The sequence below is a fragment of the Haliaeetus albicilla genome, chromosome 13 (assembly GCF_947461875.1).
Source record: "Haliaeetus albicilla chromosome 13, bHalAlb1.1, whole genome shotgun sequence".
In the NCBI taxonomy this organism is placed as follows: Eukaryota; Metazoa; Chordata; class Aves; order Accipitriformes; family Accipitridae; genus Haliaeetus; species Haliaeetus albicilla.
Window position 1 is genome coordinate 34,474,973 of NC_091495.1, and position 24,049 is coordinate 34,499,021.

At 41.5% G+C, this 24,049-nt stretch overlaps 1 protein-coding gene across 2 annotated transcripts in view; it reads left to right on the top strand.

Annotated features, from left to right (window-relative positions):
* GALNT2 (polypeptide N-acetylgalactosaminyltransferase 2) overlaps nucleotides 1-13,595 on the top strand; it is a 100,866-nt gene extending 87,271 nt beyond the window's left edge. For both annotated transcript variants that reach the window (XM_069800770.1, XM_069800771.1), the window contains exons 12-16: nucleotides 3,175-3,267; nucleotides 3,473-3,556; nucleotides 5,346-5,472; nucleotides 9,264-9,383; nucleotides 10,693-13,595. In XM_069800770.1, the coding sequence (XP_069656871.1) occupies nucleotides 3,175-3,267; nucleotides 3,473-3,556; nucleotides 5,346-5,472; nucleotides 9,264-9,383; nucleotides 10,693-10,848 (580 nt within the window). In that variant the 3' untranslated portion in view covers nucleotides 10,849-13,595. The remainder of the gene's footprint in view (nucleotides 1-3,174; nucleotides 3,268-3,472; nucleotides 3,557-5,345; nucleotides 5,473-9,263; nucleotides 9,384-10,692) is intronic.
* The last annotated feature ends 10,454 nt before the right edge of the window (nucleotides 13,596-24,049 follow it).

A 24,049-nucleotide genomic window follows, 5' to 3' on the forward strand; every position in this document is an offset into this window, starting at 1 on the left:
TTTGAAAGGATATGGAGCCCAAACTCTGTTTAACATGAAGCAACATAGAAAACACAGGTGTATTTAAATTCATAAGAATGTTCTAAGCTGCCAATATACTTGGATTTGTGTTTCACCTTAGATTGAGGAACCTCCTTAGGGTGTAATTCTTTTCTTCCATGCTGGTATGCCACCAAGATGACTCTAATGAATGTAATAGTCTGCTAAAATGAAGTCACTGTCCCGTTTCTTCCAGTAGTTATAGTAAGGATTTTTCTGGTCCCCTATACTTTGAGATCTGTATTTTATGCTACAGTGGAAAATGAATAATAGTACTTAAGGGAAAACAAAAGCTAGCAATGAAATATCCTTTCTTAATAAATCACATCTCTATTCCAGTATTTATAGTGTCATCAGGAGAGTGGGAAGATCTACCAATTAAACTGTATTATGTAGGCTTAGGATGCAACTGTTTTAGTTTCATGGTGGATTTTAAAATGACAATGTCATAATAAGGAGCATAGTTAATAAAAATATATACATTGTGTGGTTTTCCCACTCCTTTGCAGCCTTTCCTTCTTTGGACTGTTGCCAAAATGTTGCTTTTCTTGTGATTTAAATAGGTACTTAAATATAGTTCAACTGCAAAGTAGGAAAAAGGTGTGGCTGTATGCATGCAAGTGTACAGCAGACATCAGAAATGCATCATATTAGCAGGGGTTGCGTTCGTACTGCGATTAAAGCTTTTTGGATTTTGTGGTGAAGTCAAATCATCATTGTCATTTGGTCACTCAAATGTCCTGACAGTTACTATGACAGGTTTTTTTAAAGCCACATTGTGTTTTCCAGTCATTGGTGTTCAAAATGACTTTGAAAAGAGATCCCGCATGTGCTTGAATAGTGAAGGCAGCTGAAGCCTGCAAACTAGTGTCTTGGGTACTTACATCCCTTTCCAGATCTACCTTTCTCTGCAAGTTGTTTATTACCTGTGTCCTTAGCTGTCCAGCTGTCTCAAATTCTGAAATGCCATTAAAATTCTTTGTTTCATTGGAATTATTTTTTAATTGACCTAGAAAAGTTGCATATCGCTTAAAAGGAGGGTTGACAAGTTGCTGTATATTTGAACGTTTCCTCCTCAGTCAGCTTTCTTGGGTATCAAACCAATATAACATAAAGCCTTAAGATCAGTCTTAGCAATGAGAGAATGAGAAACCTAAGGTAATGGGATACCCTTGTAATACAGGTATTATTAGATATGTATAGGACATTGGTGCCAAGAAACTTGGTGCGTGGAATTGGTGCTGGTCTCGCAGTCGGGACTTGTTAGCTTATGCCATTATCTGTCCCTTGACTGTATGCAGTTTGTTCTGGAGTGCTCTGGGTAGGCATCCTATTTTTAGCTGACTAGTCAGTATGCACTGCCTTTTGGCAGCCAAAACAAATCGGGGGATTCTGGAGGAGAGACTGGGAGTCCTGTTTCATGAGAGGCGAGTCCACATCCTGGCTGTGTGGTGTGGGCAGATACAGCTTGTGTCTGGCAGGATTTCTTAGACTACTGTGCACTGCCTTAATACACTGCTTCAGACGAGCTAATAAACCTTGCAGACCCCAGTCTGCTCCATGCAAAGCTCCCTCTGATTGCTTGGTGCTAGGTTTCATTAACTATGGCTCAGCACGAAGCAACCGAGTGCACCCTACACCGTGTTCCTCAGTACCCTGCCTTCTTTGGGGTCTGTGTTAGTTTAGGCAGTTCTCAGCATCTACACAGTTTTCATATTTATGTCGCACTAAGCCTGAACTGTTCATCCCCGAGTACGGGGAAGCATGATGCAGGCATGTGTTCTGGCCTTGAAAGTGTCTTTGGAGTCGTTAAACCCTGGCAAACCAAATAGTTCCTCTCCCACCACCAAAATCTGTTTGGCCTGTGGGCAGGCAAAGCTGATTGCTGAGCAAGCAACAGGGGCAGGTGCTGAGTGACTGGCTGACACACAGGCCTGAGTGGCTGCAAGGGAGGAGAAACTGAAACAGCTCTTTAATTTGTATTGAATGGGATTTTGCTTACAAAAAATCTAAAAAGAATCTTTGCAAGGAAAAATCAGTCCTCAAACAAAAAAAATAATTGAGGTCTGTCTTGTGACTTTTTTTTCTTTTCTGTGTCCTTCCTTCTCAGCGACCTGCAAGAACAGCTTGCTTTATCCTGACTATTTTTTGTCTTTTGAATTGGAAAATCATATTAAAGAAGTTATTGGCTGACTAAGTTTACTCAAGTTGCTTTAGATGAACTTACTGCCGAATGTAAAATAAGCTTCAGAGCATGGCAGTTGCAAGTGAAATAAGGCTTAATTTTCTAAGCATAAAATCATGAACAATAGAAGTAAATGATTTTTACATGGAAGCCAGGGGACAGAAAAAGGCATTACCATCTTGCAGTCCAAAAGGAGATTTAAAGACACCAGTTACATAAATACAGGAATTTTAGTTAGAGATGTGTTTGATTAGAAGTAAAGAATTTGGGTTAGTGTTTTTCACATTTATTGCAATAGTTAATCTCTCTTGACTTTTAAAGCATTAAAAATATTTTCTAATTACTGGATCTCCTCTGTTACCTCAGCTACAACAGACTTGCTTGGTTCATAGCCTTAAATGTCATGGAAGCTTATGTCTTTTTGGAACTTTGGGTGCTCTTCTGGTAGAAATAGGATGAAGATTGAAAATGTCTTGCCTATGTTAGCGTATCTGTTTTCAGAAAGGTAAAAGACATTATTAAATATTGGCAATTGTTGAGATTTTTATGTTTCCAAATAGCTTGCTTATCCAGGTGAACACTCACTGAATTTGGCTTCTGTCAAGTTACTCTTATACAAAGCAAAAAAATCAAAAGCAAACAACAACCTAACAACTTCCGTGAAGTTTGCAGAAAGAACTCCAAGATGTGTATTAAATTCTGGATGAAAACCTGAAGCAGTGATGAGTGTGCAAAAGACATAAATTTCATTCTAAATGCATTGATTTCAGTTACATTACTCTCTAATGGTTTTCTGTTACTTGGGTCTTTAACACAGAATCTTCTGCCTGGCTTGGAGGCAGCTGACTATGTAGTACTAAAAAGGATTAAAATCAACCCAAGGATAAATGACCTGGTTTAATTGCAGCTAGAGAAAATATAACCTATGTGTTTCATATGATTGTCCCTAGAAATACACGCAGGGCAGCAGAAGTCTGGATGGACGAGTATAAAAATTTCTATTACGCAGCAGTGCCTTCAGCCAGGAATGTACCTTATGGCAAGTAAGTCGCAAGTGCTTTTTTGCCCTATTCATTTATTCTTCATGAGACAGCATCTTCTGAGGTGAAAGCAGTGCTAGCTCTCATGTGCTATCTCTTTATGATGTAGTTCTACAGTTCTACTGTTCTTGAGTTTTCTGTGTATTCCTTAACATATATGAAGACAGCAGCCTGACTTTGAAAACTGTTCCTTTTCCCCCCCCTCTAGTATTCAAAGCCGAATGGAACTCAGAAAGAGACTTAGCTGCAAACCCTTCAAGTGGTATCTTGAAAATGTTTATCCTGAGTTACGGTGAGTTTTGGCTGAATCAGAGATATTGTAGAGGTCTCTTCCCCATGCCCCCCCTCCCCAGAAATCATCAGTTTCTCTTTCTCCTTCCTTGGATGTAAAGGATGTGTTTTAATTTTTGTGAAAGCAGTGCCTAGTGTGGGCTTATTTGTTTTTTTTAATTAGTTCTATTCCTGAAGAGCCATTTTTCCCTGCTAAGCTGCTTTTTCTGCTTACCACAACTACAGCTACAGCTGCGGGTATTTTAGAGAACAGTGTCCAAAGGACTCAACTTACCTGAGCCTGAAGCTAGTCTCCTACACAAGCTGTTTGCTCAGAAGTATGCTGTTCTGCATCCTGTTGTCATCCCTTTAAAGCTTTTGCCTTCGCCTAAGCACATGCCTAGTAGAGTGAGGAGACTGTATCTCAGTACAGTACAAGGAGTGGGAGTCGGCAGACAAGAGGGCCGTTTATGTTTGGCAGACAAGGGTAGATGCCTAAGACTCTAAGAAGCTGAGTCTTCTGCTTGTTCTGTCTTTTGTTCTCTGTCACTGCATTATCACTAATTTTGGGGGAGGGGATGAGAAGAGGGAAATGAGGGGTAACCTTGCTAACAGCTTCTGTAACATGAAGGCATCCTAAAAAATCCTTGAAGAGAAACACTTTTTGAAAGGATAAAAAGGTTTTTGTTCAATAACCTGTTAATAAGTATGTCTGTCAGGTCTGAGTCTCTAAACTAGTTTGTCTGCTGTCAACCTAATATTGGTAGTGTAACGGTAAGATACTGTGTGGCTTATAGGAATACTTGGTTTTTTTTTCCTGGGGACACTTCATGTCAGTAGAGTCAGGTAACTACTAGTGGCATACAGGCTTGGAATGCAAAAGCACCAGCCATTACAGCCCTAGTGAAACATGTACAGAACCACATGTGCTAAAGAGTCTCATAAACCAGGATGACACTGAGGGAGTAAGTTAGTCTTTATTTTCTCGTGTAAGTGCCAGAGGATATTTATTTTTGTTTAATTTGTCAGAAGAAAAACCATCATGCAAGCTCTCCTGGAAAATGTGCTACCATAAGCTTTACTTAAGTGTAATGTCATCTTGCTCTGTGTTGTCTTTCGTGCTCATTCTGCTGGGTTGAATTATTATACTCATATTACAGTCTGAAGTTTTAAAAGGAGCTAATGTCCCCTTACTTTACTGTTTGACATGAACTCATGGATTCTACCCCACAGCTGTACTTTGGTGAATGGGTTTGCGTGGGTATTTCCATACTGTAGGAGTGTAGTTTATGTGCAACCGTTAGAAAATGGGTATCAGCAAAACATAGATTTTTTTTTTTGATTTTTTTTTTTTTTTTTTTTAAATTCCTAACCCCTTTTCTAACACTTCAGTAAAAACAGTCTGGGAAAAATGTAGAATGTCATACTTCTGCCACAAGCTAGCTTGGCTGAAAAAACAGGAGGGCTTGATGACCTTAACTGATAGCATTAAGCTTGAGTGATCTTAAATGATGATGTTAAGTCATCTGTAATTTGGTTTTGGTGCTGAGTTTGTATGTTCATTCTCATTCTCCAGTACAAGTCTTTCTGTATTCTGTCCTAAGCTTGCAAGTTTACTCATGTTTGATCAGTTCATGATCCGATAATTGCCTTCCCCCCTCAGAAAATGATTGAGGTTTCCAGCTAGTAGTCTTCACTTATCTTTAACCTGTCATCTTAAAAATACTCTGAGTAAAGACAAGAAGTTAAAAAAAAAAATTAAAAAAAATTAAAGAAACTGAATTAAGCAGCTATTTCTGGTTTTATTTTAGGGTACCTGATCATCAAGATATAGCTTTTGGGGCTTTGCAGCAGGGTACCAATTGCCTTGACACTTTGGGCCATTTTGCAGATGGTGTTGTTGGAGTTTATGAATGTCATAATGCCGGGGGAAACCAGGTCTGTATGCCATTAATTTTTTTTCCGCAGAATGTGATCTTTAAAAAAAAAAAAAAAAAAGAAAAGAAAAAAAAAGAGAGAAAGGAAAAAAGTGAAACTTAGCAGGTACTGTGTACTGGTGATAGGAAGGTGAACCCAAATCAGCAGATCAGTTGTTATAACAGATTGGCTAAATAAGGTCTCTCTCAAATATAATTTGCATTTTCAGGATTAGAATCTGAGCCCAAAGATTCATTCAGTGTGCATCAAATTATCCCCTTCCTTTGTCTCTATTAATACTTGCTTTTACACTGGAGGCCAATAATTTCCTTCCCAGGGGTTTTATACTTGTATAGAAAGCTTTTTTCAATGAATTGGTGTGTTTCATTTTTTAGGGGGGATTTTTACTTGACAAAAGATTTGGATTGTATTAAGCATAAGGCCTACTAAGGTCAGCAAAACAGAAGAATACTTTACTATGATGCCCTATTAGTCATTTCCAATTCGTGCTAGCAGGGTATAAAAAAAACTGTCTTAAATCTGCATTTGGCTTTTCTAGAAAACAGAGGTGCCTAAATGTCATATCCTGTTCACTCACAGTAAAGGGAGTGTTTCAACAAATCCTTTTAATCCTACTCTTAAACTAATTGCAAATGTGTCAAATCTGTAAATGACAGCATTAATTATTTCACAGAATCTATTTATGCAGTTGTGACTTAGTTGTCGTTCACAAAATATACACATACGTGCTCACTGTTTTGTGTGCTGCTTTATCACTAAATTCTTTTCAGAATCAACCTGACTAGAAATCCAATGTAAGATTAATACTTCAAGTACATCTGTTAAAATAGAAGGCTGACCAATTGCAAATCTACTGTTCAATGAGTATCAGAATTTTGCTCGCTCTGATTTAAATTAGAAGGGGAAAACCCTAAAGTCAGACGAAGCCTAAGATAAAGAAGTTATTTCCTGAAGATGTATCGCGTTGATTTGAATGCATTGCCGTCATACATCTGAGATATGCCTCTTTTCCCTATCATTAAAGAGAACGTATCTGGGGAGGCTTTTTCTATTACCTTTATGAAAGTACACTCATCTTTTCAGAACGCCACAGTGTTTTTTAGGAAGGATGGATGTGTCAGAATTGCCTTGGTGCAGAAATATTGGCAGTTTCTGGTCATGTTGTGTATTCTCTATAGATAAACAAAATTATCTTCTTCTTTTAAACTCCCTTGCCCTGAATCTGACCCTCTTTTCTGTGTAGCTGCTTCTGTGAAGCTGGCCTTGACAAACCAATATACACTTGTTATGAACAGGTCCCTGTGAGAAGACATTCAGACAGATTAAGAGGCAGAACATGTCAAAACCAGGTTTTATGTCCAAGCAGAATTCGTATTGGCTTGGAGGGAATGAACAGCATGGGAGAAGAGGGATAGGGAATAAACCAGAGTCTTTAGATCTGTACTATGTTTTTTGCACCTATTCTTATCAAGAGGGTTTGCGGGGGGTTGGGATTAAGACTACTCAGATACTGTAGGCTGTGGAGACCTTCTCCTATAATTTGAAGAGTGTACTCTGGCTTGTGTTCAACAGAAAATGCAAAATTTAAGTCAAAATGGGATTTCTGCATGCCTCTGCCCCCTGCCCAGGTTGGTAGAATTCAGTGATTCAAAAAGTAGATGTGTACCTCTAAAGGGCTGAAGAAATTGTGGTGTATTTGACAATTGGGTACAAATATGTAGGGTTAGGATAAGGAGCTAAAGGTAAAACAAAATGCATCTAGGTGCAAGGGGAAGTTTTCAGGTTAGTGGTGTTCTACTAACTTTATATTTGATTTGACACAGGTTTTTTCAGATGTCCTGATTTTCAAATTGTTACATAGAGCTATCCGATTTCCAGCCTGTGCCCTGAGCACATACACTGCTTGCAATTTTTCTTCTCCTCTGGTGTAGCGGAACTTGCTTAATCTTATCTCTGTTATAGCTAGTCATAGTTCCTGATCACTGGAGGAAATTAGCTATACACTGTTTCGTACCATGAAGGGCCATCACGTAGATGTCTCCAGCAGCAGAGCTTGGAGCTTTTGTGAAGCAGTACCTTCAGCTTTTAAATGTAGTAATTTCTTGCAGGATTTCTGTTGTGTCTGGGGCTCTTACAGGCTTTTGATGGAAGGGTGAAGATGCATAAAGCAGTATTTTCAAGGCTTTAACTTTCTCTGACTGCAGGGTCCTCAAACACAAGTTTTACCACTTCCCTGATAGTATTTTCAGCTGTCACTATTCAGTATAAATCTTACAAGGGGGCGATCTGTTTCAGGGGCGTTTGTGACTCCTGGTAAGCTCTGAAAATAACTTGCTTAATTCCTTAAGTTGCTAAAAGTGGTTATTAATGATTCTTGTTGACATCTTATGAACTGGACAGAACTGAGAGGCAAGTAATTTTGCTGTCATCTGAGATTAACATTTTAAGAGTGAAAGGAAAAGTGATCACCTTAAGGGTTTGATATGCAAATAAAGGGATACACAGTTCTCCTGTCTTTGCTTTGTTTTGCATAGTTGTCATTATTCTAGTACTTTCATAATATGGTACCCGTCTAATGGCTCGCTACCTGTACGATGGTGATTACTTGTAATCACGTGGGTTAGAAGTTCAGATTGTTTCCTGAGCATCTGTTCTCAAAAGAATTTAATCATTGTTAAATCTGCTGAGTTTAAAAGTGATTATGCAAGCCAAAAATTCAGTTATGGTATCAGAAAATAAGTAAAAAAAAAAAAAAGGGGGGGGTGGGATTAGTCATTTAATTTCTTTCTGAAACACTGATTGCTTGCAAAATAACAGGCTTGGCCCTGTATATTTAGGGGTTTGTATTATACAGCTCTGAATCCTCTTTAGTTGCTGGAGAAAAGCTAATTGTGCCATTTTAAGTAGCGACAAGCATGATTTGGATAATTAGCGTGGCTTTAGTCAATAGATCAGCTTCTTTCCTCAAAGGGTAATTAAACAAATGAAGACCAATCTGGATCCTGGAGACCAAACTCTGGGGAGAAAGGCGTGGAGAGAGTCTGAACATCAGCGCAAGATCAGACCCTGTGTAGAAGGATGCTGAGATCAAACAAGCTGGCCGACAGTATATACAGAACAGCTTTTCTTTGCTATTTAAGAGTTGCATCTTTAAATGTATCTAAAGGAAATTCTGTTCTACATCTGCCTTGGATAGGAAGTAATGTTTTCCCTCTACCCTTGATTTTGGCCCTCTTGTGTATTGCTTTCTGGTGGTCTCTATCCTATTAAGAACTACTGTTTCCTCACTGTGGTACATATGCTTTGTTTAGCGTGTGGGTAGGGTGGCCAGTGACGTTGCAGACCAAGCTTTTAGGGTTTATATATATCGTTATACATATATTTTACATATATAAATCTCTCCTACAAAGAAGATATGGGGGGGTGTAATACACACACATACAGAGAGAGAGAGGGGTAGATAAAAATATAGCTGTACAAATATTTGGGCAAATACTTGGAACCTGAGGACCTGTGTGACTGCCTGCTGTACTTGTGTGAAGCCAGCAGAGGGAGCAAAGAGACAGCCCAGCCCTGAGCTGACCTGGGGATACTGAAGCAGTGGGAATTACTGTATTTGAAGAGGACCTTTTTTTCCTCTCCTGCTCTGTGGGAAGCAATGAACTGTTCTAATGTGCATATATAGCTGTTTACAGGATTTGAACCTGTACTATACATGCAGAGATAGCATGTGCTCATTGTGCATACGTTAATATATACAATTTTGTACATTTTTTTTTTCCTTCCTTTAGGAATGGGCCTTAACAAAGGACAAGTCGGTGAAACATATGGATTTGTGCCTTACTGTTGTAGACAGAGCACCTGGTTCACTAATAAAACTTCAGGGCTGTAGGGAAAATGACAGCAGACAGGTTAGTATGTTGTGAATGCACTCTGCAAACAGTGGGGAAAACAAGGGTTGTGAAAGAGAATGCAAGAACGTGCACTGGTAATCATATCTTCTATCCATTTTACTCTTCACTCTGTCTTGCTGTTGTGTGTGTGTGTGTAAAGTTAGGATGCATGACATCTGGGAAGAGCAGCAGGAATAAGCTTGTGTACTGAGCTTTTCTTTTCATAGGCCAGTGACAATCTTTTATGAACATCTAGAGATTTTATCCCAACGGTGGCCTTATGTAAAGGTTTCACCCAGCAGCACTGATGTGTAACAGTCTTCAACTGCAACGTCTGTTTTCTGAAATAGAATACGTATTCCACAACGTATTTTTCAAAGGTCTTGTGCAGTGAAGTTTGAAGATTATGTAGTCTGTGTCTCAGAAGAGCGTGGTTTGGCTTTCCTTTCTTCTTTTCAGCTGTGACCTGTTTATGTGACAGCACTAGACTCCTTCAATTCATTTTTATTAATGCAGCTTTGTAACTTCATCTATTTCCCACGCCTGAGGAAAATCACATTTGCAGAGTCATACCATCTTTTTGATCTTCAACTCTTTCTGCGAAGTCATCGGTTCTGATTGTCTGCCAGCTTTCTTCCTTCTGTATCTCAATTTTTGCAGACAGATAACTGAAATGCTCTTCCTTGATGAAGGAAGAATATTTTTGCCACTTTTCAGAAAAGAAAACTAAGGAAGCAAGATTTTCTTGATAAGGTTTAAAGGCACAATATGTTAGAAATACAACAGAAAAACTTTTTTTTTTTTTAACATCCTGTATTTGGGATTTACTCAATCCTTTGCATCACCTTGGGCAAAGAGCTTCTAACAGCACAGATTGACTGGTTGTCTTCTGTACAATTGAAAGGTGTCTGACAGATTTGTGGATTTCTGTAAAGTTGTCTTTAGTGATTGTGCTTCTTCTCTACGTTCAGAATTGTAGTGTTATGTGGATGGGTTTTGTGATTTTTATGTTTTTTCTTCATACCAAAAGCTTCGTACAGGTAACATGGTGTGACAGTGTATTTGAGAAGGGCTGAAGTAGAGGAAAATGATCTGGTGTGTTCTGTATCTATTGCAGTGTGTTAGCTGAATGAATTGTTGTTTTGGCAAGGGTTGCCATAACTTACTTACTCTTATTCAAGGATCATCTAAACTGCGTACTCTTACTGCAGTTTTCACAGCTTTCCCAAGCACAAGCCAGGGAAGCTTACGAAGACTTCAAAGGACAGGATGTAGAACTTATCCTTTTCCTGCTTGTCCAGCTCAATAACTGTATTTTCTCTTTCAGAAATGGGAACAAATTGAAAGCAATTCTAAACTGAGGCACGTTGGCAGCAACCTCTGTCTAGACAGCCGAAATGCCAAAAATGGTGGTCTCACCGTTGAGATCTGCAGTCCTTCTTTGTCACAACAGTGGAAATTCACACTTAACCTGCAGCAGTAGAAGGACTTACAAGCAAAATGCTGGTTTGATTCATAGACGTTGGGCAAAGTTTTGATTGAATTACTGATGTATTTCTTAAAACTTTCCACGGAACTTATATACCTCAGTATTCCACCTTTATCTGAAAGTAGGAGAGTGCTGAAGCAGACACCAGGGATCCAGGGGACTTGGAGCACTGCAAAGATGTCACTGAACATGACTGCAGCACGATTCCTTCTTGGTGCGAAGACTTCAATGGTTCCTTTCTGTCTTCAGTTACATACTTGCACAGCAGATAATTAACTCTAGGAACAACTGATGTATGATAAAAAAAGGATCTGAAGAAACACCTGTGGGGAAACAGGGTGTGGGAGGGAGGGTGGGAAAAATTACTAGGAGAAGGTAATTTGAAAACTCCATTTGCATAGAAATCATGGTTTGTCATTTCCAGAAACAGAAGTGTCATTTTGAAGGTTTTTTTCTCCTGTGTGTACTTGGTAATTTGAATATGAACTTTTCTATGATGGACTCTAAATATAAATATATAAAAGTATATATATTGTCAGCTCCCAATGATTTATATCAGTTTCATCATCCTATAATTATCAACAAAGTGATTGACATATGTATAACGAGAAATTGGATTGGAACGCTAGGAGAGTGAAACTTTATGAAGGTGCGGATTTTGTGCTGCTGAGTATGATGTCCGTGCTAACACTGGATGCTTTTGCTTTGCAAACTGGATCTACTTCTTAACACTTCGCCCTCACTGGAGATCATGAAACTCAGGAGGAGAAAGAAAATAGCAGAATAAGCCAATGCATCTGCACAGATGATTGCTTGGATTGTTTATTCCAACTTGGAAATTCATTACATGTGCTCTGGATAACGTTAAACTTGTATTTGATATTTGTGTTGATACTTTCTGTAGTACTTTGTCTTTAAAATACTTCTTCCTTTGTTACAAAATTATATAAACAGTGCAGATCTTTCATGCAGCCATGTGGGTTCAGCAGAGTTTTATTCTGGGCCCTAATGAGAAAAATTTCTTTGTCTCAAACTCCCCTTTTGAGTTGTAGAAATAAGATAGAATAGTAACGTCACTGTCAACAGCACAAGATCTGAATTTTAATTTGCAAGGATGAGCAGCTATGTAATATCTCTGAATTGCACTTGCTTAATTTATAGACCTACTACTGGGGAATTTTCTTCCATTTTGTTTTTTTAAATGGAGCTTTTGAATGGATTCAGGCTTGGCTCTGGGAATCAGCCTGGATACCAGCAGATCCTATGTGTTTTTAACCATAGAACCTGTGCATTTTGCAGCTTCAGTCCAGCTGATGTCATTTTTATATTAAAATATTACTGTCAAAGTTAACCCCAACTTTGACCTGTCCTTTCTTATGTTTGCATAGACTATATACTTTTTTTATTAAAAGCAAATGCTTCAATGAGCTTTTAAAATGAAAAAGGAAAGGTAAATAAGTACTAATAAGCGAGACAGCATTGACAAAAATTAGTGCAGACATGCAGTGCCAGGAAGTGGTTTTAGTAAGATGATGGATCTCGGAAAAATTTAAGGGTTGATCCTAAGGAGATGAAAAACATCTGGTGTACTGTAATATGCTGGTACAGTTCCCTTCTTTCTTTGTTCCTGGAAGTAAAGTGGTTCCCAATTTTTTCAGTTTCCTCTTGCTGCATCTATACATTAGGTGTCGATGTGGTATTCTTCTGGGCAAAATGGCTTTAACTGTGCCAGTCAGTGTGCCCATAAAATACCTTGTGTCTGAAGTTAGGACTTGCAAATACCTGCATACCTTTTGGATGGGGACATGGAATCCTGTTTCTCCCATCCATCATCTGACTACTTTTCTGAATAATTAATTTCCTCTCTTCCCCCCCTTCTTCACAATCCACTTTCTCCAAAACTTGCCTGTTTTAGAGGCCATACAGTGGATAAACTCTTTTTCAGCTTTTAGTCTCTCCCTATGTGTAGCCTTTTAACCTAGCTGAGAACTTGAACAACGTGATTCATAAACATAGCAGTAGCTTTCTTCATATTCTGGAAAAATAAATGCTGAAATATGGGCTCAGCAGCAAGTCAGGTTTTTTGAGGTTTTGAAAAACAGAATTTAAAAGTAAAAAAACCCAATGACTGAGCTTCTACCATGGAGGTATTTCCATTTGCAACTTTGATCATAGTAAGGGTAGTACTAACTGAAATCAGCAGTAGCAACTCTGAATATTGACCTGCTGCTTATCTCTGAATCAGAATTGCTAGTAAAAAAAAAAAAAATCCATATTCCACCTCTTACGTCTTCAATGTCAACTGCTATCATAGAAAGTAGGAATATTGTCAGTAATTCCCCATGGATGCTGTGCATAGGGGTTTTAATCTAGGAGCTGTATGTCTCTCTTCTTTGGGAGAACCAAGTGGTATCCTTTTGTTATGTTTACATGACAGCGTGCCAAAGTTACTTACTGTGATTTTAGGGGTTTTTAATGTTGATGAAATTTGCCCATTGAAAGATTAATTAAGAGCCCTTGAAGCAAATTGTGATGGAGTCTCCTGAGAACTTTTCTTACCGTCTTCAGAGCAAGAATGGTGATATTTGTTTTGCAGATTTTCAAAACATAGTTTGGAAACTGTTTTTTCAGTTGGTTTGAAAAGTCTGCTGTACAGAGCTTGTACTTTGTTCATTTTATAGATGGAAACCATCCTTGAAAAATTGTTTAACTTAAATAAAGAAGAATGCTTTATAGATAAATGCGTGGTGGTTAATGTAACTGAGTAAACCCAAGAAGTCTGCCTGGAGCTTGTAGACTGAAGTAGTTTTCAAATGCTGCAGTTCACTTGGCTGTTTCATAAAGTTCCTCTTCTAAAAGTGTGTATATGTGGGTGTATATTTGCATTCATAAAAAGATAATTTGTTTGTATTTAAATTTATATAACTTTGAGGAAATTGTCATATTTTAGAAGCTGCTTTACATTGAGGAGTGAGTTAACACTGACTGTAGTCACCTGAAAATACGCTGTTAAGGCACTCCCCCCTCCTGCCCCGTTAGGTCTAATCTTCTCAAGACTTCCACTGTCCCTCTCTTTGCTGCCCAAAATCACTATGCCAGGCAGGACAGGGCCTCCTCCAGCCGGCAGGATGATTGCAGCAGCAGCAGCTCTCGTAGCTGACTGGGGTGCCTGCCCTCATCTGCTCACGTTGTCTTTCTGCTCTCTCTAATTCAGATGTCTGGGGTGCACTTGCAGCTAGATCTTAAATACACCATATTTATATATTAAAAAAAAAAAGACTTTTTTTTTTTTAAAGAAAGGTATTTTTGAAGGCAAATACTTCACAGGTCTAGTTTAGAAAGTTTGCAAACAAGCTTGCACTGGCAGAGTTGGGAAAGGACCAAATGCTCCACGGTAGGTGACGGAGAAGTGCGCAAGGGTGAGATTCTCCTGCTGCTGTAGGAGTAAGTGGGGCTGCAGCTGGGGCACGGTGCTCCGTGATGGCATCGCCTTGGTGGAGGTGGGCTGTGAGCTAAACGGGTAGGGGATGGTATGGTGCTCTCCGGGAGGGTAAATGGGAAGCAGGAGAATGAATGAAGTTAAAAAAAAAAAAAAAAAAAAAAAAATCTCATCTGTGATGTTTTGTCCGGCTTCCAAGATGCCTCAAGTCAGTTCTTGGGGCACATCCTTCTTTTCCACCCTGTGGCATACAGGACTAGGATCCTTGCTCCTGGTCTAAAAAACGTAGCTTTACAGTTAGCCCAAGGACATGATCAGCTAGCATAACCTGCGGGAAAGATTTAAACACTTCTACTCTTTTAGTTGTACTGACAGGAAGATTTTTACTTATCACACTGCAGGAAACGAGAGTTCTTGGGTGCGAACTTACTCTCCCTGTGTAAGTCAGAAGTCAGTGACTAGTTGTCACCTTTCAAAAGTCTAAATTAAATCAAGCAAATAGATCTTTAATACTTACGGTTGGCAAAAATAAGAAGGCCCTGTCAATCTGCAGTAAACAAAAGAAAACAACCTTGTATTTGCAGACTCTATCTGAGAACTGAAATGCGGATTCTCCATCTTAAATGCCCTTTGACACCTGTGAGCTGACAGGTAATACTAAAAGATGATTACAACAGGCTTCTGGCAGTAGAAGCTTTTAATCTAATCCAATGTTAAATGTAGAAGTCTGTCTCTTGCATTTCTGCCTAGAGTCTTACACATTTTCTGTGCGTATGGTTCTCAGACTTCTAAGTATCAGCACTGAATGAACCTTCCAGCAAATTTCGCATTATTTCTGACCAGAAGTCCATTGTTTCCTTTGCCTTATGCCCAAGCATATATATGAAAACAGTTTCCTATTCAGTGTAATCCATTTTCTGGAATTTCAGGTCATGCTTTTTAGCCAATTCCTATGCATGGGTTTACTCTGCTTGTGGGTCACTGTGCATAAAACCAGATATGCTTATACCCTTTTATAAGGGAATGTTGAACCTTTCCTCGTTGTGGATTAACAAAAGTATATTTTAAATCCTGAATTTTCAAGAAGATGTCTGTGTGTGTTTGGAAAGGAAGCTGAATATTGGGAGAGATTAAAAGGCTGTAACCTGCTTGAGGTAAGGTCTGTTGTCTTGCTTAAAGTGGGTCCTATAGAGCATTCTCCAGTTCCTCTCTGGGGTGTTACTGCCATAACCTTAGTTATTTTAAAATGTTATATTTTTGTATACAAATGCCAGCATCTATTTTGGCTTACTTAGATGTATATTAAATGTAGATACTCTATAAAATTTATGCAGTCCTGAGTTGCATGCGTGCATCACCTGTGTCCTCATTCAGCCTGAAATACAATGAACAATTTCATAGCAATAACTTGTTACAGAACACTCTAGCAAGAGGCTTGTTCCTGTACAGAATGATTTCAAATGAATAGAAACCACTGAAAAAAATAGTCTGGGATAATAAGCCATGATTACAGAATGAGCACAAATGTCAGGGTTGCATCTTTTGTTAGACTGCACATTTTATTTACAGATTAACTTCCAGTAGCTATTTTAAGATCTGCTAGTAATCAAGCTTAAAAATTGGGAATAAAGTCAGTCCACAGATGTTCTCTCTGTACAGCCCTCCAAGAGGCTGTCTGAATGGGTGCAAAATACCCTTTTGATTTGATTTCTTGCAGCACAGCAGCATGTTGTTGCTCTGTATGCAGGAAGAGGGACCTGTTGGACTTCAAGTCCCTATTTCTACCCAGCAGATGTTTTTAATCCAAGGATTTGGGGGAGGGGGTTGTTTTTTGCTTTTTGTGTTTGTTTTTTTTTAATTAAAAAGGTTCTGGAAGTAGCAAATAGCTATGTTTTCTGCCATATCTGTATTAATTAATCCTCAGCTTTGGTAATCTGGGCATTATGGTAAAAAGGGGGTTAGAAAATGACCACCAAGCGTCTGTTCTCTGGTTGCGTGGTGAGCACCACTTCTGCAGAACGCTTTTCTCTTAACTTTTGTGCTACCCTTCTTCCTGTCCAGCAAGTTGTTTCTGAAGTGGACGTGAGGTGGATTCCTACGTGGCAGCTCCATCCTCAGCTGAGCCAGCCTGTTTGTTGCTGCTGAGGGGGAGAGGGACGCTGATCCTGCCTCTGCTCCCTTGTGCTAGCCTTGGTGCCCCTTCCACGAGACAATTAAGTGAATAAAGCAGCAGGACAAGATTAATTTTATTTTTTTTCTCTCTATCTTGGAGAGTTGAGTTGGCCTTTTGAAGGGTCTAGAGAGCTGGAGTTGGCACAAAGTGGCAGGGTTTCATAACCAGAAGCAGGCAAGTGAGGAAGATGTTGAATTTTTCCCCCTCCCCAGCACCAGTAAAACATAAAAGCAGCTTGTCTGTCCTGTGGAGCAGTGGGACCTGGCATCTGCTCAAGGTATTGCTCCTCCCTGCTCTTCACGGTGCGACTTTGGATACAGTTTTGTCACTGTCCTATGCCGATCTGTGAACTAGCAGCAGTTAAAAGGAGCATTCGGAACGCCTTGTGGCGAGCCAGCGTGCGGCGTAAGGGAGGTTGGCAAAAAAACCCAACCCCATGGAAAGAGTGTTGTTACTTTCAGTAGGTGAAAGCCATTCGAGCTTGGCTTAACTAGACTGTAAAATCAAACCTCTTGTTTTCGTGAGAGCGCCTGAGCTGAGGGATGTTCTATTTTGCTTTCCAGCTGAGATGCCTTTAATAATAATAACTATTATTATTACTTATACAAAACAGCCTTATTGCTGATATCTGAGTCTTAAGCGAGCAGTTCATGTAGTGGCAAGGGAGGAGGAAGAGGGAGCAAGAGAGAGAAAAACTTTTTTAAGTTGCATCAAGGTGTTGGTTTCAACATCAAGCTAATATTTGATAGGGACTTTCCTATTTGGAAACTTTGGTTTAGATGATCTTGAGAAAGAAAATGCTCTATCTTGCGCACAGTTTGTGTTTTGTGCGGCATGGTGCAAACCATACTGGTGTTAGGCTCTCTGCCAGCTGGTTTCAGAGTTGTATGAAGGCGTTGCTTTTACTTTTCCTCTTGTACAAGTTATTTGAGAGAGGGTGGCATCTTTAGGTCACTGGTGAGGGTCAGGGCTTCTGTCACAGGAGCTACAAAAGATGACACACTTACTGGTATCCTGAGGTCTAGGTAGAAAAGATGAAAAAAAAGTGAAGCGGACATAGTTTAGTGGGCATGGTGGTGTTGGGTTGGCAGTTGGACTCTATGATCTTAAAGGTCTTTTCCAACCTAAACGATTCTATGATTCTATGGAAGAGAAAGAGGTGCAAAATGAGAGGTTGTGGAGAAGCAGCTTCAGAGCTGCAGCTTAGAATGTATTTCAATGTTAGTAAATTCATAGTTTAAGGTAAAATGAGATCTAGGTGTCCTGTGCTCTACAGCTTAAGCTGTGACATCTTTGATAGTGATATCTGTGCCAAGTCCTCAGCTTCTCTTTGGATGCAACCTCTGACAAGAGCATTCAATTCAGATGTAAAGGACTGGATACAATTTTCAAAAGTGTTTAGGACAGTCAGTTTTTAAAAATAAAATTTAGGCAGTTAAACATCTTGGGAAATTGATGATTTTGAGCATTAGGAAATCTTATTCTTCAGCTGATCTAATTCTCTTCTTGTCAGCTATTCTAAGTTTGTTTTAATGAGTAATTGGTTCCAGGCTGAATGTCTAGCTTCAACTCCCAGCCATTTCGTCTGCTAGTTAAGTTTCATTCCCCAAAATATTCTTTGTATCAGAGCTTCTGGAGTCTGATTCTGTCATCCCTTAACTTTTCCCCTTACAGACAGAACCTCTTAAACTAGCTGAGAAGCAGTTTTTTCAGATCATCCATTGCCACAGCTGTCCCCTGAGCTGTCCTCAGTGCAGATGGAGGGATGGTGAGGAATGAAGGTCTTCCTCTTGACTCCAGTAAAAATAGGATGATGCTTTTATGGCTGTTACTGGTGTAAGATTCCTACTGATCCTTACCACTCATGTTGTACTTTGTAATACAAGCCAGCCAGCTTTTAGACAGTGCTCTGAGAGGCTCTGAGTCAATGCTCCTGAGGGGTGGTCCATCTTCCCTGGCTTCCAGCAAATCCAGCATAGCAAGGTAAATCGATGTTGGACCTGTAAGCGATAAGACAGGGGTTTTGGAGGTTTGGGTTTTTTTTGGATGAAAACAGTTAACAAAACACTGCTAGATGTCCACAAGCAGTGCTTGCAGGCTGCTGATCCGAACTGATATTCTTGAGGGTCTGTCAGTTTGCTCAGGGAACATCCCCAAAATTGGTTGTCTGCCTGGGATCTCAGACCTGTTGTGGTTCCCATTTTTCAGAACAGGAGTATGTGCTGGAATAGATCAAAGTATTCACCCAGCGTGCTGGTAAATCTTATGAGACGTGAGGAAAATGGAATAAGCGAGGCAGACATAGCTCAACTACAAGCCGAGTGGCACAGAGCAGATGCCATGGCTGACTTTCTTTCCCTTTTAATTTGAAGCCCTTTTTCAGCAAGGAGCAGGAATTGTCTTGCTCCATCTGATTCGAGCTGAAAAGACATGATGACTGTACAAGAAGAGGTTAAATGGTGAACAGTAAGGAGAATACGGATAAGGAGTTAACTCTTGGTTGTTCTTTACAAACAGTGAATGACAAGGCAAAAAAGGGTGTTTTCAGGTACCAAGTTTAAGACAAAAGTACTTCACACTGTTGAAAATTACTCCATGGATGTGAAAGCCCTTTCAGTGAAAAAAAGGGCTGTAAAACATGCAAACATCTCAAACATGCACCAGGAAGTCTCTAGGTCAGAGACTGATGGGAGCTTGAAGGGCAGGTGGAGGAAATATTACTTGGTGTTACTCTCATTCCATTGATCTTTCCTTAGGCATTTGGCTACGGGGTTATCTCATCCTTTGGTCCGTCTTGGCTAACAGTTTCCAGCTGAAGTGCCCTGGGTAGCTCATACCTGAGACTGGACAAGCAGGGGATGCAGAGAGCATCTTGGAGAACAGCAGGCTCAGTAAGCAACGGTGCATCGCCAGGAACGTGCTGACTGAGCACACCCCGAAGCGATTACCAAGCAGCTGATATTTCATGTGCCAGGTGGAGATTCCCATCTCCAGCTCTTGTTTCAAATTACCTTTCTTTGCTACAGCTTACTTACAAAGTGGTCTCCTTAACCTCTTGCAATAAAACGTGAGGTTTTTGGTTGATTTTGATATTATAATGGCAAATGGCTGCAGAAAGTATTTAAATTTCAGACTTTCACCTCAAAAGATGAAACATGAAAAAATGAGCCTAGAAAAGATCAGGAAATTAATTTTGTATTTTATTGTGAATAGCAGAAGTCTAGTGCCTTCAGGGATCAAATTCCACATGCCATTTTAAGACTTTCCTTCCTATCCAAAACTGCTACAGGTATAAACCCATAGGAATCAGCATTCTCGATAGCCTCTTAGGTGGAAGATGGCATCTTTGACATTCTGGGGTCTCTTCATTGCACAGTCCCTAAGGACAGTCTTTGAGAGCTTCTGAAGAAAACAAGTTTTTGTAGACTTCTGAAAACATGCCATGGGATTTTCCATTAGCCTGGATGCAATGATGTTTGTGCTGCATTTGAATTTAGACCTTTATTAACAGTGCTTGGAGAAAGGCTTGTATGAGCTTCTGAATCTCCTCACCAGGTGCAAAGGGGGTCCTGGTTCACCATTGCTAGAGAAATGATGACGAAAAGGGGAAATGGCTTTTGGAATCTGGGAACTCCTGCACGATGGTGGGGCAGGTTCCCACCAATCCCGTGTTTGTTGGTGCCAGTACTGTACTTCTGTGATCCATTTCTTATGGATGAAAACAAGTTCTGGCAACAAAGCTGAAGACATGCAAGGCCCATTGAGTGACTTCCTAGAAAGGTTAAAAAAAAAAAAAAAAAAAAAAGCATTCACTTTAACATTGAGAAGAAAAGGAATATCTTATTTAGACCTGGCCAAATAAAAGGTCATTTCATGGGGGACACAAAGGGTAGGCCCAAATCCGTGTGAGTGGAACGTGGCCTCTTAGCCTGCTCGCTCTGTTCTGGCTTTGCCTGAATATTTGCATCGGAGGTGGCGTTCACGTTGGCGTCGCTCCCTGCGTCTACAAAGGCTGGAGCAAGAGTAGCCACAAATGTGTGTTAAGCACGTTGTTGAGCTGGGGTTGTGGTGCGTGAAGGGCTCTGTTAGCGAGCTGATGCTTTCTGTTTTGTCAGGGGCTGCCTTTCAGGGCAGGGGAGGTTACCACACGCCGCTCGCAGGAAAAATTTGGGGGGATTGTACGTACAAAAGAGGCTGAGTGTAAGCTATCCACAGAGCTTGTCTGTCTGCTTCTCTGTACGGTACGGTTATTTCTGTGTTCACCTATACCTACCAGCCCACTGCTTCTTTTTTTTTATCTGTGGGAAGTGGCCTTCCCTTTCCCGGCGGAGGAGCTCCTGCTTGCCCCGCTTCCCTGGTGGGGAGGGCTCGAGCCGTGCGTCCTGCCGGCAGCTCCGTTTTCTTGGCCCGGCTGCCCTGGAGCACAAGTTTCCTTAGGAAAGCCAGAGATGGCAGCAAGACAAGTTTCCTGCTGGTTCCCTTGTTCCAGTTTCCTCCTTTTGGCAGAAGAGAATTTGATTTTTTTTTTTTTTTTCTCGCTATTATCATGGGCTGCGAAGAACAGCTCTTAAATTAGCCCTGAGGAGGTGGAAAGGTAGAGAAAGCTCCCTGTGGGGAGTTTGGTCTGATGCATGTAATAAGCACAAGCTCCACCTGATCCGACTGATGAACCCTGTCATAGGCACAGCCCTCTCCTTAGTTTGTTTTTGTTGTTTTAATTAACTTTTGGCAGCCACACCGAACACAAGTCCTGTGTCTTTTTCCAACCGCTGCTGCAAAGTTACAGCAAAGCTCCTTGGCCGTAGCTCAAGCCGGGAGGCTCGGGTCCATCCAGGGAGCATCCTGTGAAACTCAAGGCCTGAGTGAAGGTGCCAAAGGTCCAAAAATGTCCCTGCAGCATCGATGCACAAAGCAGAATTTTGGTCACCTGCCCAGGGAGCGGCGTGCTCTCCGCCGAGTGCCTCCATCACACAGCCCTGAGGTGCCGACAGGAGGGAAGGGCAACTTTTGAACCAGATTGTAAATCCCCTGGACTCTGAATAAGATGTTATGCTTTCTTTTCAATGAGGGAAGATGGACTCTGCAACCACCCATTTTTAAGTAAATCTTAATTTTTAAATCTTAAAATTAATTCTTAAAAAATTTTTTTTTGAGAAGATAGAGCTGCTCATGCGTTCCCGGGTGCTTCAGCCTTTGCGTAGGGTCCCGAAGGACAGTAGCAACAGCAAATCTCATCCACTGCTGATTTTCATTAACCACATGAGAAACTAGGTTAAGCTACCTCAGGCAATAAAATCCTGTAGGCTACTGCGAGGCTGTCACTGCTAGAGAGGCTCTTTCAGCTGGGAACGGGCACTGCCGTCTCACAACAATGAACCTAACTGGGTTATAAATAACTCCTCATTGTTAGAAAAGACACAGTGGAGAAAAAGATTTTCTTTTTCTGTTCTAGTTTTCTCCCTTTTGGGTAGCATTGAAGCGATCTGGGTATTTGCAGAACCGGTCAGGACCAGCAGCAGTAAAACTGAGGAGGCAACAGGTAGGGCGAGCACAAGGAGAAGAGGAGGGAGCTGGTCTGGTGTATCGGGGGGTTAAACCCGAGGCACAGGCACGAGGTTGGGTTCCCACCTACGAAGCTGCAGGACGAGATTTCCAGCACCACTGAGATTTGGGCTACAGCAGGGGGAAGCTTCCTTGCAGCCCAGTTTTATCAGGTGCCTGGTCATCGTTCCTGCAGGCTGCTCTGCTGGGAAGTAACCGGAGAAACGTTCATCCCGGTGCCTCGCAAGCTGTTCGCGATACGTGGTTTGCAGCTGGTCTGCTGAACCACCCTGCCTCTGCAGATGTTTCCATTGACATTTGGTGGTGATGTTACTGGACAAATCACAAGAAACAGATCATTCACGGTGGCCTCTGGGAACAAAAGTTCAGGAATCTCTTTTGCTTATTGCGCGTGCCATAGAAAGCTGTCGCTGGCACCCACTGAGTCCACTCGAGTGTCTGCACTTGGTGTGTGTCCTGGTTTCAGCTGGGATGTAGTTAACTGTCTTCCCAGTAGCTGGTCCAGTGCTATGTTTTGAGTTCAGTATGTGAAGAATGTTGATAACACTGACGTTTTCAGTTGTTGCTCAGTAGTGTTTAGACTAGAGTCAAGGATTTTTCAGCTTCTCATGCCCAGCCAGGGCACCTGACCCAAACTGGCCAACAGTGTATTCCATACCATGGGACGTCCCATCTAGTTTAGGAACTGGGAAGGGGGGGGCAGGGATTCGCCGCTCGGGGACTGGCTGGGTGTCGGTCGGCGGGTGGTGAGCAATTGCCCTGCGCATCATTTGTACATTTCAATCCTTTTATTACTACTGTTGTCATTTTATTAGTGTTATCACTATCATTATTAGTTTCTTCTTTTCTGTTCTATTAAATCGTTCTTATCTCAACCCAGGAGTTTTACTTCTTTTCCTGATTTTCTCCCCCATCCCACTGGATGGGGGTGGAGTGAGTGAGTGGCTGCGTGGTGCTTAGTTGCTGGCTGGGGTTAAACCACGACAGTGTGTGCGTACTCGCCCCAGGCCTGGGTGAAGGTGGGCATACTTTATGCAATGTAAAAGCAGCTTCTAAAATCACTGCAGTGCACAATGCCTTGACATTGGCTGCTGCCACCCCAGGTAAGAGAGTGCTGCTGAATGTGGATGATTTGTTTAAACTATCTGTTTATTGCTGTATTGGTTTTATGTGGCCAGGTTTTGGTAGCGGGGGGGGCTACAGGGGGGGCTCCTGTAAGAAGCTGCTGGAAGCTTCCCCTGTGTTCGAGAGAGAGCGAGCCCATACCAGCCGGCTCTAAGACGGACCCACCGCCGGCCAAGGCCGAGCCAAACAGTGATAGTGGTAACGCCTCTGTGATAACATTTTTAAGAAGGAAAAAAAAGTTGGGACGCGGAAAACAGCCACCGGAGAGAGGAGTGAGAACATGTAAGAGAAACAAGCCTGCGGACACCAAGGTCAGTGCAGAAGGAGGGGGAGGAGGTGCTCCAGGCGCCGGAGCGAAGATTCCCCTGCAGCCCGTGGTGAAGACCCTGGTGAGGCAGGCTGTCCCCCTGCAGTCCAGGGAGGTCCATGGTGGGGCAGATATCCACCTGCAGCCCGTGGAGGACCCCACGCCGGAGCAGGTGGGTTCCTGAAGGAGGCTGTGACCCCGTGGGAACCCTGCGCTGGAGCAGGTTCCTGGCAGGACCTGCGGATCTGTGGAGAGAGGAGCCCACGGAGCAGGTTTTCTGGCAGGACTTGTGACCCCGTGGGGGACCCACGCTGGAGCAGTCTGTGCCTGAAGGACTGCACACCGTGGAAAGGACCCATGCTGGAGCAGTTCGTGAAGAACTGCAGCCCGTGGGAATGGCCCACGTTGGAGAAAGTTCGTGGAGGACTGTCTCCCGTGGGTGGGACCCCACGTTGGAGCAGGGGAAGAGTGTGATGAGCCCTCGCCCTGAGGAGGTGAAGCGGCAGAAAATAACATGTGATGACCGTAAACCCCATCCCTGTCCCCCTTGTGCCGCTGGGGGGGCTTGGTGGAGAAATCTGGGAGTGAA